Source organism: Triticum dicoccoides, chromosome 5B (genome assembly GCF_002162155.2).
Source record: "Triticum dicoccoides isolate Atlit2015 ecotype Zavitan chromosome 5B, WEW_v2.0, whole genome shotgun sequence".
NCBI lineage: Eukaryota > Viridiplantae > Streptophyta > Magnoliopsida > Poales > Poaceae > Triticum > Triticum dicoccoides.
The window spans coordinates 577,761,520-577,776,291 of record NC_041389.1 but is presented as its reverse complement, the minus strand read 5'-3'; the positions used below and the strand labels follow the sequence as shown (position 1 = coordinate 577,776,291).

Below are 14,772 nucleotides of genomic sequence, written 5' to 3'. Positions count from 1 at the left end.
TTTGGCGACATGCAAAGCTGCCGGTGGTTGTTTGATCAATTGTGTGAGGTATCTCACATGGCACCTGAATGCGTATTAATGGTGTCAATCTGTATCTACATGTCGTGTGGTACAAAAGCCAAAAAGGAGCAGCAGGATGGCCGGTCCAAGCTTGAGCAGATTCTGTGATGGGGTTCGATGCTGAAATTCATTAGATTTCAGTTCTGTATAGTTTCAGGTTGGTTGCCAATGAAATAGACTGTCCAAGACGCCTGAAGAAAATGTAATCCAATGGTAACACAATTAATTATTTGAAGTTGATTAAAAAATACAGAGAGGGCGGCGTGGACCAGTAGGTTCAATTTCAGCTTTTATGTAATCTTTGTGTTGATTTCTTTTGAATTGCAAAATCATTTGCTGATACCTTTCTCCCCTTTCAGTCATAAAATGTAAGCATCACACTGTTTTATAAGGTGACCTTCCACATTTAGTCCGAGATTTTGTTCATACCTTGATTTTACTTTCGAACCACCTTCTCTTTTAAGATTATCAAATGATATCTTTAACTATTTTATAAGGTACAGTTTCAAATTTAGTCCGAGATATTTTTTTCGTACATTGAGTTTAGTTATATGTTATAATTGATATAGTTCTTAGCTAATTTGACAAACAATGATGGCTCCAAAGCCTATGTCGCTTCTTTGCTACAAAATGTAACATGTGATTTATCTTTTGCCGATCTTCGTCAAAGTGTTTTTGTTTATACATTGCAGGAACCTATAAGCCAATAGTATTAGCTTTAGACGGCTTTCCAGGGATTGAAGTGGTTGGAGCTGCAGGCCGAACTCAAATTATTTGTTTTTTCAATACCATTTGTTAATTCAATTGCAAACATTGTGGTACACGTATTATGCTAATAGGTAAAGCTTCTATTATTTACACCTTTTTTATTTAACAAAATTGAATGTACAATTAGACGTTTAAGTAAGTTTTCTTTGTGTAGATACACCATCTAGCCTTACTCACGCCCAACTCTTTTTATCATTCACTTCCAACTATATTTTTCACTTTGTGTAGATAAAGACATGTCCCAATCTTCTTTGTCGCTCACATATTGTATGCATGAATCTCTAAGAATAATGTGGAATCATCTCATCTTCATGCTACTTCGCCAAGCAAGCTTACATATTTTTTGATCTATAGTTCATTTTTAATACATGAGGCGATCTGAATTAAAGGAGAACTCTATGTTGTCTGCTTGAATCAATTGTTCATCTCTACATTAACGAATAGGTATGGAGTTGCTTATTGTTACTTCAAATTATCAAGATTGTCTAATACTTGGTATTTAGTGATTAACATACCACTAAATATAATATCTCATGGTATGGAGAAATACAGAAGATTTGTTCAGACTTCAGAAATGTGTGGTTGAGGAGACAGGAACACACAGCAGTCTGCACTACAAACTTGACATACATGCAAAGGTGAAAATTTCCCTTTTCTTGGTGCTTCTAATTATTGATGTCTCATGGTTAGGATAATAAGTATGTACTTTGTGATGCTTTTGTTTTGATACAGTTTGCATTATATATTATAGTTATATTTTGTCAGATGACATTTGTTTTGTTTCTGATTAGAGCTTGCTGTGTCCATGTATAAATATTTTTCGGAACGTACTATGACATTTTCTGTGACACGACACATTTGATTTAATTTTTTCAGAGGAAATAGGTGTATATATCATGACAATCGTTTTCTAAGCATGTTCATGAAAATTACGTTTATGCTGCTGAATTTTACTAACCTTGCCGGTAATGCATCTGTGCATGATCTTAATTGTTTGAATATTATCATTCAACATGAATGGGTGGCCTCACAACCAATATATAGTTGTACCCCAGTGGAACAACTTCATGTTAAACTGACGTACCAATCTGGCATATTGGCCCATCTGTACGTGGGAGGTTTTTTGGTGATGTGATCATGCGGGTTAACCATCCATGTAATTGAAGTGACACGTCTAGATATTTGGGGAAAAGCTGTTGTATATTCCCCGCATCTGCTCTTCATTGTCATAGCTACTTTGCTACCTCCCTGCAATCTGTATGAGTTGTGCGGTCTGATGCTTTGAGTGAGAACACACCTGATATGATTTACTTCTCTCTGCCCTGAATTAACAAGATGCTCAGTAACATTGTCTTGAAAAATAATGGTTGCGAATGTGGATGTCAGATTGTTTCAAGGATTTGATTATGGTAGTTTTACCTATGACAACAACAAAATACAAAAGACGCACACACACACACACACGAGTACTACTGAATTATGTTTTTCTATAGGTCATCAGATATGTTTGTGCGTCATATCGGCTAGCAAATTTGTTAATTTTTGCACATAGTATCCAATTAGGTTTGCCAGATTTATTTTTTCATTCTATTAGTTGCAGGCCTCATATGATAACTTGCTTTCCTTTTGCCCGCAGGATCTTCACTAAGATATATCGAGCAGAGCTCATCACAACATCCTGTGACATTCTCAACCATGTTATCCTTCATGATAAACATATTTTGAGGGAGACAAGAGAGCATCCAAGCACGACCATGTTGATCTTGATGTCTTGCTGCAGTACAAGCGGCCGTTGTCCCTTGATCCAGCTATGATTTCTGAAGATTATTTCACTAATTAGCTATACCCAGTGTATACCTGGCACGTCCACTTCTAAATGAACAAGATATTTCAAGGTGATGCATCTTGTCGTGGTCTTTGTCTGTGCTATCCGTCTTCCTCATTTGTGCTAATTTGATTACTCTTTTTTGAAGGCTGCATCGTCGGGTTTCTCATAACATGTTGGTAGATTTTATTTATTGTCTTCTTAAGAAATAGATCGACCCAAAACATTGTTCATATTTACATGTTGATTATTTTCGTAGATTTATAATCCAAATACATGACCCAGTACAAGATTACGAGCTTGGAGTCGTCCTTCTTGTTTGGGAGGGCAGATTTGGTACTAAACACTTAATTGGTGTTGATAGACTTGTACTATGAAAAATAATGGCAATATGAACAGACTGATAGTGATACACATAGGGTGACAAGGAGTTATTATTTTCATTCCTATATGCAACTTTTGTGGCACTAACCAATAGTATTGTGCTGCCAGAACACCATATGCTTGGTAATGATTAAATTTTATTATCAGCAAGTCATATGCCTTGGTTTGGTGGTGCACACCGCAAGAGCTCCTTAAATTTAGGACCCATCAAGCCACAGTTTCATGGTTCTCAAGAACATTTATCTCGAGAAAATTCTAAATATTTTGATACCAAATTTGTCTTTTCGTCATCCCATTTTTCTGATGTAAGTTGGATGACCTTCATTCAGTTAGAAGTATAAGAACCGCAACAGCTGCTGAAGGGTTTTATTATGTTAGAAAAAAACTTCCACAAAATCTTGTCACCAATAAAATTTACCTATAAAGGAATCATTTTAGAAAATAAATACAAGATCCTTATCAGTTTGAGATGTTCAACTCCCAACTTGTCTTCTTTGTTCTGTTCTGTGCAAGTGTATCTTGTTGATTATGTGGATGATGTACTTGTACATACTAAAATTGCGGGCAAAACAAAGTGATGGATGGTCTACAAGATGATATTGATGAATTAATCTTCAGGGTAAAATAAGCTAACCAACATGCATCTGTTTAGTTTGAAATAATATTGCCTTCAAAATGTATGAGTGCGGTCTTCGCATCTAATGTTGTAGAATCAAATATTGATGTTGCCTTACTAAGCATGTATGTAAATTCTCTTGGGGAGAAAAAGTATTAACTTGCAATTTGCAACATTGTCCCGAAAATACATGAGGTTCACACATATAATCATCTGTTTTATGTGGTTTGTTATTTGTGATCAATGCAAATGCTTAGAATTTTTAAAAGCATGATCAATGATCTTTATATCAAGATAACTAATGGAAAACTGTCTTCGACAACTTTAACCTAACTCTCGGCACATTCTAACTTAAAAAGTATGGTACCATCTCATATAATGAATATTACTTTGGCGCACACCTCGTCCCCCTTGATAGCGCGGTGGATCGACATGAACACTAGGGAAGGGGATCAAGGCGGTGGATCGACATGAACACTAGGGGAGGGGATCAAGGTGGAGAGCGGGGCGGTTGGCGGGGGACTCCTCCTTGGCTGTCTGTACGGAAGTACGGTGTGAAGGACATAGGGCGCCATGGTGACGATGAGGTGGGCGCCATCTGATTTTGAAGGAGTGAGCTTCAGGAAGAAATGTCCTGCTATGGCGAAAAACCAAGCGGGAAGGGGAGGGTTCGACGGGAAAAGGGAAGGGTATGTTGTGGGGTGAGTTTTTTTGTAGGACCGAGTGCTGGAGACAATATGGTAGATAGTTTGGACAACCATATTTCTCCGTCACATTTGGATTAGATTTAGGGGAGCTTGGACTGTCCAAATGGTTGGATTTTGAGGAGCCTGCTGGAAGCTTGTTTGATATCTGTACACGTTAGGACGTATGCGGGAAAAGGGAACTTCAACCTTGGAGACGACCTAATCGTTTGGTTGATTCATTTATGTGAATCGTAGCCCGTAGCAACGCATGGGCGTTTTACTATTATTGTTTACTAGTACTCAACAGTTAAGATAGAAAAGAGTTTGTTACAAGACACCCAAAAACACGGCACACGGATTACTCGTGTGAAATAAAAGACCCTAAATTCTTTGCACCGGCGACGACCCAAAGACTAGACTTATCAGTTGAAAGTTCACCAATCACCACACGTTAAATGTTGGGATTTCTTCCTGAGAGAGATAAGAAAAGGATGGTAGATTAATCAAAAGCTGGCGGTGAATTAGTCGGAGGTTTGAATTTTGTGTTGTCAAAAGCTAATTTAATCCAGATTGAAAGCAACTTCAGAGTTGAGTTTAGGACTTTCTTTGTTTCTTGGCTGTGCTTTCTCCTGTCCTGGTGCCAGCAGCGTCGCCGGCCGGCCACATGTTTGACGGAGTTGAGAGCGGATGTGCGCATCTTTGACAAGCAGCAGTGTGGGAGGCGCTCCGAATGGTTAACCAGGCGGGGAATTATGGGCCTTGTCTAAGCTGAGCTTGGCCCAGCGTTGATTAGCCTAATTTTACTCCTCAGTAGAGTCCTTTGCCCTTCTGCCAGCAGGTTCAGCAGAGACATGTTGTGAACTGGTGTCAGCAATGATGGGAAACAATAATCGTGCCATTAAAGGTCAACCTGTATGTTAACATATCTATACATACACTCATGAGTGTTGGTTAAAAGCGTTGCTGATCGCCGATGCAGTGTCCCACTCGGTGCAAAACTAATTAGGGGTTCTACTATCATTCCGTGCCACATAGCATTGACGGAATAAACATATCTGAAGGGCACTCGAGGGGTGAAGAAAAGCTACTACACGTGGTGCATGATTAGTGTCCGTCTTTATAGTTGCGGAACAAAGTAGCCATAAGTGTCAGATAGGCGAGACTGCAATAGAGCATAGAAAATGGTTTTAGTACGTACGTACAGGCATATTTGAGTGCCTGCTTTCTGTGCAACATGCATGCTTTTCGATAGAAAACGGTTTGAGCTAACATCTCTCTAAGAAAAGATCGGCATGACACCTCGATCCAGTTTGCAATCTAAAAGTAACAGTATTAGACCAAATTCGTCCTGTACCCATGCAACAATTATGCTTTGTGAGGCTTTGAAAACATGCGATCATTGTGGCTCAAATGACAAATCAAACAACTACCTTTGCACCGCAAATGATATATATCACCTTGCGCAACCGTTATGGTCGCAATCGTCTACAGCGCATGTAGAGGTGCCGGCTCATTTAGTGCGGAAGCTAGCGGGAACACAGGGCACGGAATCGAGATGGTTTTTTTTTTTCATTCTTTCTGTTGTGTCTTCCGTTTTCTCGGTTTTCCCTCATTTTTTTTATTTTTATGCTTTTCTTTCTTTTTTATTTTTATATATTTTTGTTTGCTTTTTCTTCTCCTGCTTACTTCTTTATTTTTCTTTAATTGATGAAACTTTTTTGAATGCATGGGCATTTCTAAATTCATGAACATTTTTCAAATTTGTGTGAACTTTTTCTATCTGTGAACATTTAAAATAATAATAATAATATGGTGAATAAAATTCTGAATATTTTTTTGAGTTTTACCAAATGTTCCTAATCAAAATTTCAAAACAAAAACGAATATAAAAATTATTTAATATATGATTAATAATCTATTTATATACAATGAAGTTTTTTAATATATATTGAATAATATTCAGTTAGACAGTGAATATTTTTTTAATAAGGTTAACATCTTTACAAAATACGGACTGAAGAATTATTTATTGTATGATAAATTTTTTATTTATAAACACTGGGCATTTTCCAATATACGATGGACAATTTTCAATTATACACTGAACATTTCTAAATACTGTCATCATTTTTTTAATCAAAATACACACTGAACTATTTTTCTTCACGAATTCAAAAGAATGTTCATGAATTTTTAAGAAGGATCACAGATTCAAAAATTATTCACGAATTATGTTAGGTGTGTTTTTTTATCTTCTTTTTTGCTTGAAACGGACGTTGTGAACTTGTGACAGCAATGGTGCAAACAATGATGCCATTAAAGGTCAAACCTGTATGTTAACATATCTATACAGGGGTGTTCGTTAAAGCGTTGCTGATCGCCGGTGCAAAACTAGTAACTGGGAGTACTAAAATACCGCCGTAGTACTCCAAGTCACTAAACATATCTTAAGGGCACTCGAGATGTGAAGAAAAGCTACCTCTTTTCCAAAAGAGCCACTACATGTGGTGTCTATAGCACAGGAGTGTCAGACGGGCGAGAATACAATATTACTGTAGAACATAGAAAATGGTTTCTACTACTTTGTACGCAGCACAGGCATGCTTGAGTACCTACTCCCTCCGTCCGGAATTACTTGTCATCAAAATGGATTAAAATGGATGTATCTAGAACTAAAATACATCTAGATACATCCATTTCAATGACAAGTATTTCCGGACGGTGGGAGTACTTTCTACGCAATGCATGCCGCCTTTACGATAGAAACAAAGTGAGCGGACATGTCTCTGCAAAAGATGGACATGAGATATCCATTCAACTTGCAACCCAATAGTGACAGACAGACAGTACCGGAAGACATTCTTCCTGTAGGCAATCTTGCGTGAGGCTTTCGAAACAACACGGCATGTACAACTCAATTCTAACAGCCAATGATGGTACAATACCAGCCAAGACAGAAGGCACGCTTCGTGCACAACAGGACACCAATGCCGTATAAACTGCCACCACATCACAAGCTGCGAAGGCCATAATCACAGCGCACACAAGCTAAGCATATCGTACAGACACCGCACATGAACACCCCCTGTTGCTGCTGCCCACGCAGTTGGCAGTGGTCACACGAATCGGGTGCGTCAACGTGCCGACCAGATGACAGGGGGTGAGACATTTTGCCGCGCTCGATCTCGGGTCTTCACTCTCTCGTCTGGTTAGCCGTGGCAACTTGGAACCATTTTCATCTCGAGTGTCGAGCTCTTCTCTGATCGTGAAACACGCCGCGTTCCAACGGAATGGGAGATGGCGCCGATCATCCTGCGCACCGCTGCACCGTACACCATCATGGTTCGGTCGGTCATGGGCTCATCCCCATCCTGGACGCCCTGGACACGACCGCGTCGCGCGCCTGCGAGTCGCACACCTGCGTGCTGAACTTGCACCGGTACCGCGACCGCCAGCCCGCCGGGGTGTCCGCGTCCGGGCCGGCGCTGCCGGGCGACGCGCCGCCGTCGATCTTCTTGATCGCCCTCCGCATGCTGGAGCACTCCCTCTCCAGGCCCTGCACCCGGCTCCTCATGCCGTCCATGTCCACCCGCAGCGTCTGGCTCTCCTGCACCGTCGTGGTCCGCCACGCCTCGCTCGGGTCAGCGGCGTGACGCAGCGCCGCCGCCGGCCGCTGCGGATGAGGATTCGGATGCCGCGCTCGCGGGGAAGCCGTGGACGCCAGCAGCGTGCCCGTGATGGCGCGCCGGAGCTGCAGCTGCTCGAAGAAGAGCACCTGCAGCACCGCGCGCAGCGGGAGCCGCTCGTTCTGAGCCGCGTGCGTGCACGCCTCCACCGTCAGCTTCCGGCAGTCCACCACGCCGCACACCCTGTCCCGCTCCTCCGCCGTCAGCCGCGGATGCGCCTGCGCATGCATGCACCACTCACGACACGAGTCATGGAGCCGGCAACCAACTGCTACTCGACAAACGCGCATTTTTTCTTGACTTGTCAGAAGCAGTCAATGACAAATCGGGGAATGTGCGTACCTTGAGGTAGATGTCGACGGCGCGGTAGACGCCATCGTCGTAGATGCGGGCGTGGTCCGGCATTGCCAGCGCGAGCTCGCAGAATTTGGCTGGCTTCAGGTTGGCGTCGGACGCGACCTCTGCCAGGTAGTTGTCCACCAGCTTGCCCACCTGCACCATTGCCACGGCCGACGGGCGCGACGCCGTCGTCCTCGCCGCCGCTTCCTCCTCGGTGATTGCAGCTGACGACGACGCCTCGTCCTCGCCCACCTCCTCCTCGGCCAGGAAGTGCCTGACCACCCGCTCGACGCAGTCCACGTCGTAGAGCGTCTCCGCGGCGCCGGAGTAGCTCGGGATGAGCACGTCCTCCACCGTTGCCTGTTCCAGCTGCGTCGCGGCCTTCCGCTCGATCGCCGCGCGCGCCGCGTCGGACGCGCGCAGGATGTGCGCCGTCCGCAGCAGCGCGAACAGGAATTTCGCGGTCACCACGCTCCCTGAGCCCTTGTCCGCGGGGAGGCTCGCGACCACCGCCTCCAGGAGGTCTCTCTGCTCCACCTCCGACGACACGGGCGCGGACGCGCGGCGCCACCTCATGGACCTCGACAGCCCCGGGAGGGTGGCCTTGGCGTAGGACACGAGGCAGCCCTCCAAAGCCTCGGTCCTCACGTCCTCGCGCGCGGCCATGGCCGCCATCACCCGCTTGTACATGTGCAGGCCGAGCACGGCCAGGTCGCCGAACCAGGAGCGCGACGTCGCCGACGAGCGCGCGGCGATGGCCTCCACGCAGCGGGCGACAATGCCGAGCTCCTCGGCGTGCGGCAGCAGCTCCTCGCAGGACTTGAGCGCCTTGGTGGCCTCGCCGGGGTGGCGGAGCACGGACTGCGAAAGGTAGGCCTCGGCGCGCACGGCCAGGTTGTCCTCGGAGTGCTCCTCCGTCATCTCCAGGTACTCGGCCGCGCACCGCAGCGGCGCGACGTTCCAGGGCGTGAGCTCGACGCGGACGCCGTAGCAGAACTTGGCCGCCGCCTCGAAGGTGCCCGGCCCGCCGGGGAAGTCCGGGAAGGTGATACGGTACGACTTGCCGTCCTCCATCCTAACCTGCTCCTGCTCCTTGTCGCCGTCCTCCTCCTCTTCCTCTGCTTCCACAATCTCTGTTTCCGCCGCGGCAGCAGCAACAGCATGCTCCTCGGCATTGCCTCCGGACCTGCCACGCCGACGCCGCCGCTGGCCCGCCGGACGCTGCTCGTCCTGCTCGGCAAGCATGCGGCTGATCTTGCGGCTCTTGGACATGAGCGGGAACTGCGCGCGCAAACAACAACTTCTCAGGGGAATTTCGTCGAGCACAGAAGGGACAACACGAGGAATCAAGGAGAAACCCACCTTGTGGAGGTGGAAGCTCATGTCCTGCACCTCGAAGACGACGTCGCTGGGCAGCCCGGTGGTGCAGAACCTGGCGATTCCCGGCGAAAACAACAAAATCCATCAGAAAAATCCGCCGACAAACCGACCAACGCAATTCCCCGTTCCACCCACCGTAGCACCGACCGGAATTCGGAGAGGAGACACTGAACTCACCACGCCTCGCCGGCACTCCTCGACGGACCGTGTCGCGCCGCGGACGAAGACGACATGGCAGGCCGCCCCCGCTGCTCCTGCTCCTCCTCGCTGTCCCGAGCTGTGATTCCGAAGACGACGACCGCATTTACATACCCTCTGATGAGCCCGGGCGGGCCGTATAATTGAGGGAGGCCAGGCCGAGGGTGGTGGGTAGGCGTATTTAGGAAGCGTCCCACTTCCGGTGACAGTGTCAGCAGCGCGCGGCAGGGAGTTATTGCCGGTGACACGGATGGAAAGCTATGGCCGCCTCCTCCTAGTTTATTTTTTACAATAAAATCCTCTCTCTATCATTTTCTGCTTATTAAGTACTGTGCTACACTTGTTGGGATGGATGGATGAGGCGTGTGAGCTAACTAACCACTCCACCATGGCACCATGACCATGACATGGACCGGCAGCATGGGGATCGGATCACGTCGCGTCGTCGCTATCCTTGGTTTTTCTTCACGGGAGGGCTGCGCCCGTTTGGAATTCCTGGCCTGGAAAGTTCCTCGGCCTTGGGGCAGACCACCCACTTTGTTGTTGGTCTAAGCTAGAAAGTTAAAGAAGAATTGATCGTAGGCTTTGGATTAAGGAAGAAAAGGGCAAAAGCAAATGCCTTCTTTCTTTTCTTCGTGAAATGGGAAAGGCGGCCAGAAAATGAGTTGGCCACGCCCTTGCCCTCGGCGGTTGCATTTTGGCACGACAATTTGCAGCGCTATCGCAAATGGCCTCGCCTGTTCAGACATCTTCTGCGGTAGGTACTCATCGTGGTCACCATCGCCGAGTTATTTTTTTTTTTGGCTGCCTTCTCTAATTGTTTGCTTTCGGTCGGCCAGATGGAGATGGGATTGTTTGAATCCGTCCTCTGCTTTACCGCTGGCTGGATCTTCTCTCTTCTCTACCACTAATCACCGTTCATTCCTTCTTTTTCCGCTATCCTTTTATTCATCTGTCTCCAGCATCAGCACGCGTGGGCACGGTCGGCGTCGACGGCGTGGCCGCGTGGGACGGTGCAGGCCATGTAAGCGTCGGCCGGTCGGTCAGACGAGACGAGCGGCAGCCACCACGCCGAAACGGCGCATTCAAGCTGAGCACTGTGCGGACGGGTGAGATCACACAGTGGTGCCAATGGCAAGCTCTGGCCGTGCTCTCACTGCTTGACGTTTACAGGTGGAGGTCACCTGCCGACTGCCGAACCAGGGAGATCTGCGAGGCAGCCCCCCTTCCCTCCCTCCAAGCAGTTGCTAGTGCCTTCCCGCCGGTGGCTGCCGGAGACGGCGAAGGGAGAAACTGAAGACGGCGGGGATCGCCGACAGCCGCCGTGGATATCGGTAGCGGTTCCGCCGCCGGAGACATCCGACCCCCGGGCCTGCATGGCCAGCCTGGGCCTTGCACTCGAGGGCACGAGATGAGTTTAGTAACTGTGTGTGCATGCTGCCAAGCTCCGACCGCCGGACAAGAGAATTGAAGAGTTCCGGCATTCAACTTCCACGTCGCATGGGCGTCCGCGGTCCCTCAGACCAGCCTTCAAGGCTGCTAGCGCCGTCCAAAAGAGATCCTGGACCCGCACATCCGGTGCAGACGGTCCTTCAATTCCTAGAGCATCTCCAATACCTCTTTTTAACCTAGCTCAAAGCATCTCTAGCCGATCCGGCAGATCAACCTGCAATAATAACCACTGTTTCATGAATTGGGAACAAAAAATCGTCTCACACAAAACCGTAAAATGGCCTATCCAAAAAAAAATTTTGGAGCTGCATATTTCGGTCATCTCTCCCCCTCCCCCCAATCCCCCAATTTGCCGGTTCCTGCACGGCTTGGCGGGAGGGACACTTCCGCTCACACCCAAAGTTCCGCTGTCGCACCTTTTTGCCGCGGTTTCTTGCTGCCCCAACCACCCCGCGCCATCGAAAAGATCCGGCGCCCCCCCGCTGCATCTCCTCCGCCAACTTTGGAGCTTGGGAGTTGCCTAGCGCCGTCCAAACAAGATCCTAGACCCGTACATCGGGTGAAGACGGTCCTTCAATTCCTAGAGCATCTTCAACAGGATTTCACACTTTTCCTCTATGTCTTGACGACGCCATACAATCATTCCTAGTAGCTCAGAGCATCTTTAGCCTATCCCGCAAATCGCCCCACTATAATAACGACCGTTTTATGGACCGGGAAAAAAATCATCCCACACAAGACCAGTAAAATGGCATATCCTGGTTTTTTTCTTTGGGAGCCGCATATTTCGGCCCTCTTGTCGCATATGTTCGATTCCTCCCCCTCCTGCTAAATTTGCCGATTCCTCTACCTCTCGCACGGCTATACGAGAAAGGAAATTTTCGCTCGCGCCTACCGTTTCGCCGCTGCCACTTTTTGCTATTGTTTCTTGCTGCCCTCGATCACCCCGCGTCGTCGAAAAGATCCTCGCCCTTCGCGACATCTCCTCCACCAATTTTGGAGCTCGGGGGTGGCTGAAGCAGTCGCTATGGATCCTCCCCGGAGCTTTGCGCGGGACCTTGTTACGGGTCCGGCTACTCCGGCCGCAATTAAGCGGCGGAATCGTCCTCCCAGCCCCCGAGGGTTTGTGGCCATGGTGAATTAGGGGTGGTGGATTTGCTTCCCGGCTGGTGATGGAGAGGAGAGCTCGGTTGCGCGGATTTGCTACTGGCCAAATGTAATATATCTAGTGGTTTTCGTGCGTTTTAATTGTAGGTGAGGTGTGATATGATTAATTTTGCTAGCGGCCAAAAATTTAAGAAGGATGATTGGAGTTCATCGTCGTTGTTGGAGTCGGGTGATTCTGACATAGAGCAGCTGCTTTTTAACGACGATGTCGCACCTCGTCTTGTTGCATCTCGTCCAAAAAATTGAGACCGTTAAGAAGAGAAAGCGTTGAGGATCGGTCATTGGTTGTCTTTGCATTTCGTGCAACCGTCTCAGCCATTCCATGCTCATGAATGATTACTTTGTTGAGGTACTTAAAGTGCAACTAATCCCCCGGTGGTTTGGCTAATTCATCATATATATCTCATTGAACTAATGCCTACTCAAAGGATATTTTAGGAAAGAGTTCAATCTAGGTACAACTTTGGGATGTGAAAATGGGCCCCTCAAAATGCTAAGGACAAATCTTGGTCAAAGGCTCAATACTCTTCATTTAATATTTAAGTGATTCAAGATCACATTGGGTCCATAGGAAAGCCAATACTATCCGGGATGAGGTTATGATAATGGTCTCACTGCTCAAGTGCTTAGAGATATATTTTTTTGACTATGAAGTGCATAGAGATATTGCTCCAAAAACCTCAAACATTTTCCATATTCCACTATGTCAAAACCGTGAAGTCAAACTTGATCCACCGATACACATAGACCCGGACTCGATACACACGACATAGTCGTTGTCTAAATTCTAGATGACTAACATCGCCTGGGAAGATGACGATCTCATCCTTGTCGGAGGAGCCGATGGCCGTTGAAGTCTTTGAGGAAGACCGCCCCGTAGAGTGACGGTGGCGGCACCAAGATCCGGAGGGAGATTCCGAGTCGCTGCCGCCGTCGCCTGCCAGCACAGAGAACCATGACTTGGGCATGGTGTGGATGCTGGGGAACGTTGCATGGAAAACAAAAAAAATTCTAAGCACACGCAAGATCTATCCATGGAGATGCATAGCTACGAGAGGGGGAGAATCTTCATACCCTTGAAGATCTCTAAGCGGAAGCATTTATCAATGCAGTTGATGTAGTCGTACACCTTCACGATCCGCCTCGATCAAGTACCGAACGTACGGCACCTACGCGTTCAGCACATGTTCAGCTCGCTGACGTCCTTGCCTTCTTGATCCAGCAAGAGGGGTGAAGTAGTACATGAGTTCCGGCAGCACGACGGCATGGTGATGGTGGTGGTGAAGAACAATCTCCGCAGGGCTTCGCCAAGCACAATGGAAACTATGACAGAGGATAAACTAGAGGGGGTGGGGTTGCCGGCACATGGATTGGTGAATCTTGATGTGTTCCGGGTGCTAGCCCTACCCCTCTATTTATATGTTGAGCCCTAGGGTCGTTTCTTGGAGAAAGAGCCTCCTCAAAGTCGGTTTAGCCCACAAGGCAAGAGCCCTTCTTGATTTCCAGTACCAGACGCCACGGGTCCTCAATGTCTGGCCCAGACGTCGACGAGCCATGGTCGTCGGCGTCTGGCCCAGGGCCAGACGCCAGGGTCCCTGGCGTCTGGTCCCTGACCTGCGCAAAACTTCCTTTTGCACCGACCTAAAGTCCCGTGGGCCTTACCCCTTGGCCCAACTATTGGGGAACGTAGCGATAATTCAAAATTTTCTATGTATCACCAAGATAAATCTAGGAGATTCTAGCAACAAGAGAGAGAGAGAGAGGATGAACATCTTCATACCTTTGAAGATCGCTAAGCGGAGGCGTTACTAGAACGCGGATGATGGAGTCATACTCGTGGCGATTCAAATCGCAGAAGATCCGATCTACGCCGAACGGACGGCGCCTTCGCGTTCAACACACGTACAGCCCGGGGACGTCTCCTCCTTCTTGATCCAGCAAGGGGAGAGGAGAAGTTCAGGAGAGCTCTGGCAGCACGACGACGTGGTGGTGGAGCTTGTGGTTCTCCTGCAGGGCTTCGCCAAGCACTACGGAGGAGGAGGAGTTGTTGGAGGAGGGAGGGGCTGCACCAATGGAAGGGTGTGGCAGCCCTCCCACCTCCCCTCTATTTATAGGGGCAAGGGAGAGGGGGGGCCGGCCCCCTCCAGATGGATCTAGAGGGGGGGCAAGGGAGGGAGGCTTGCCCCCCAAGCCAAGGGGGGCGCCCCCTCT

At 47.8% G+C, this 14,772-nt stretch overlaps 1 protein-coding gene across 1 annotated transcript; it reads right to left on the bottom strand.

The window, feature by feature from the left end:
• Positions 1 to 7,221: 7,221 nt before the first annotated feature.
• LOC119311750 (BTB/POZ domain-containing protein At5g66560-like) lies at positions 7,222 to 10,153 on the bottom strand. Its single transcript, XM_037587447.1, has 4 exons — positions 9,922 to 10,153; positions 9,727 to 9,796; positions 8,368 to 9,645; positions 7,222 to 8,243 (listed from the first exon to the last, which is right to left on the bottom strand). Exons 1-4 carry the CDS (start codon positions 9,975 to 9,977, stop codon positions 7,692 to 7,694), a joined length of 1,956 nt encoding a protein of 651 aa, XP_037443344.1. The 5' UTR covers positions 9,978 to 10,153; the 3' UTR covers positions 7,222 to 7,691.
• Between the last annotated feature and the right edge of the window lie 4,619 nt (positions 10,154 to 14,772).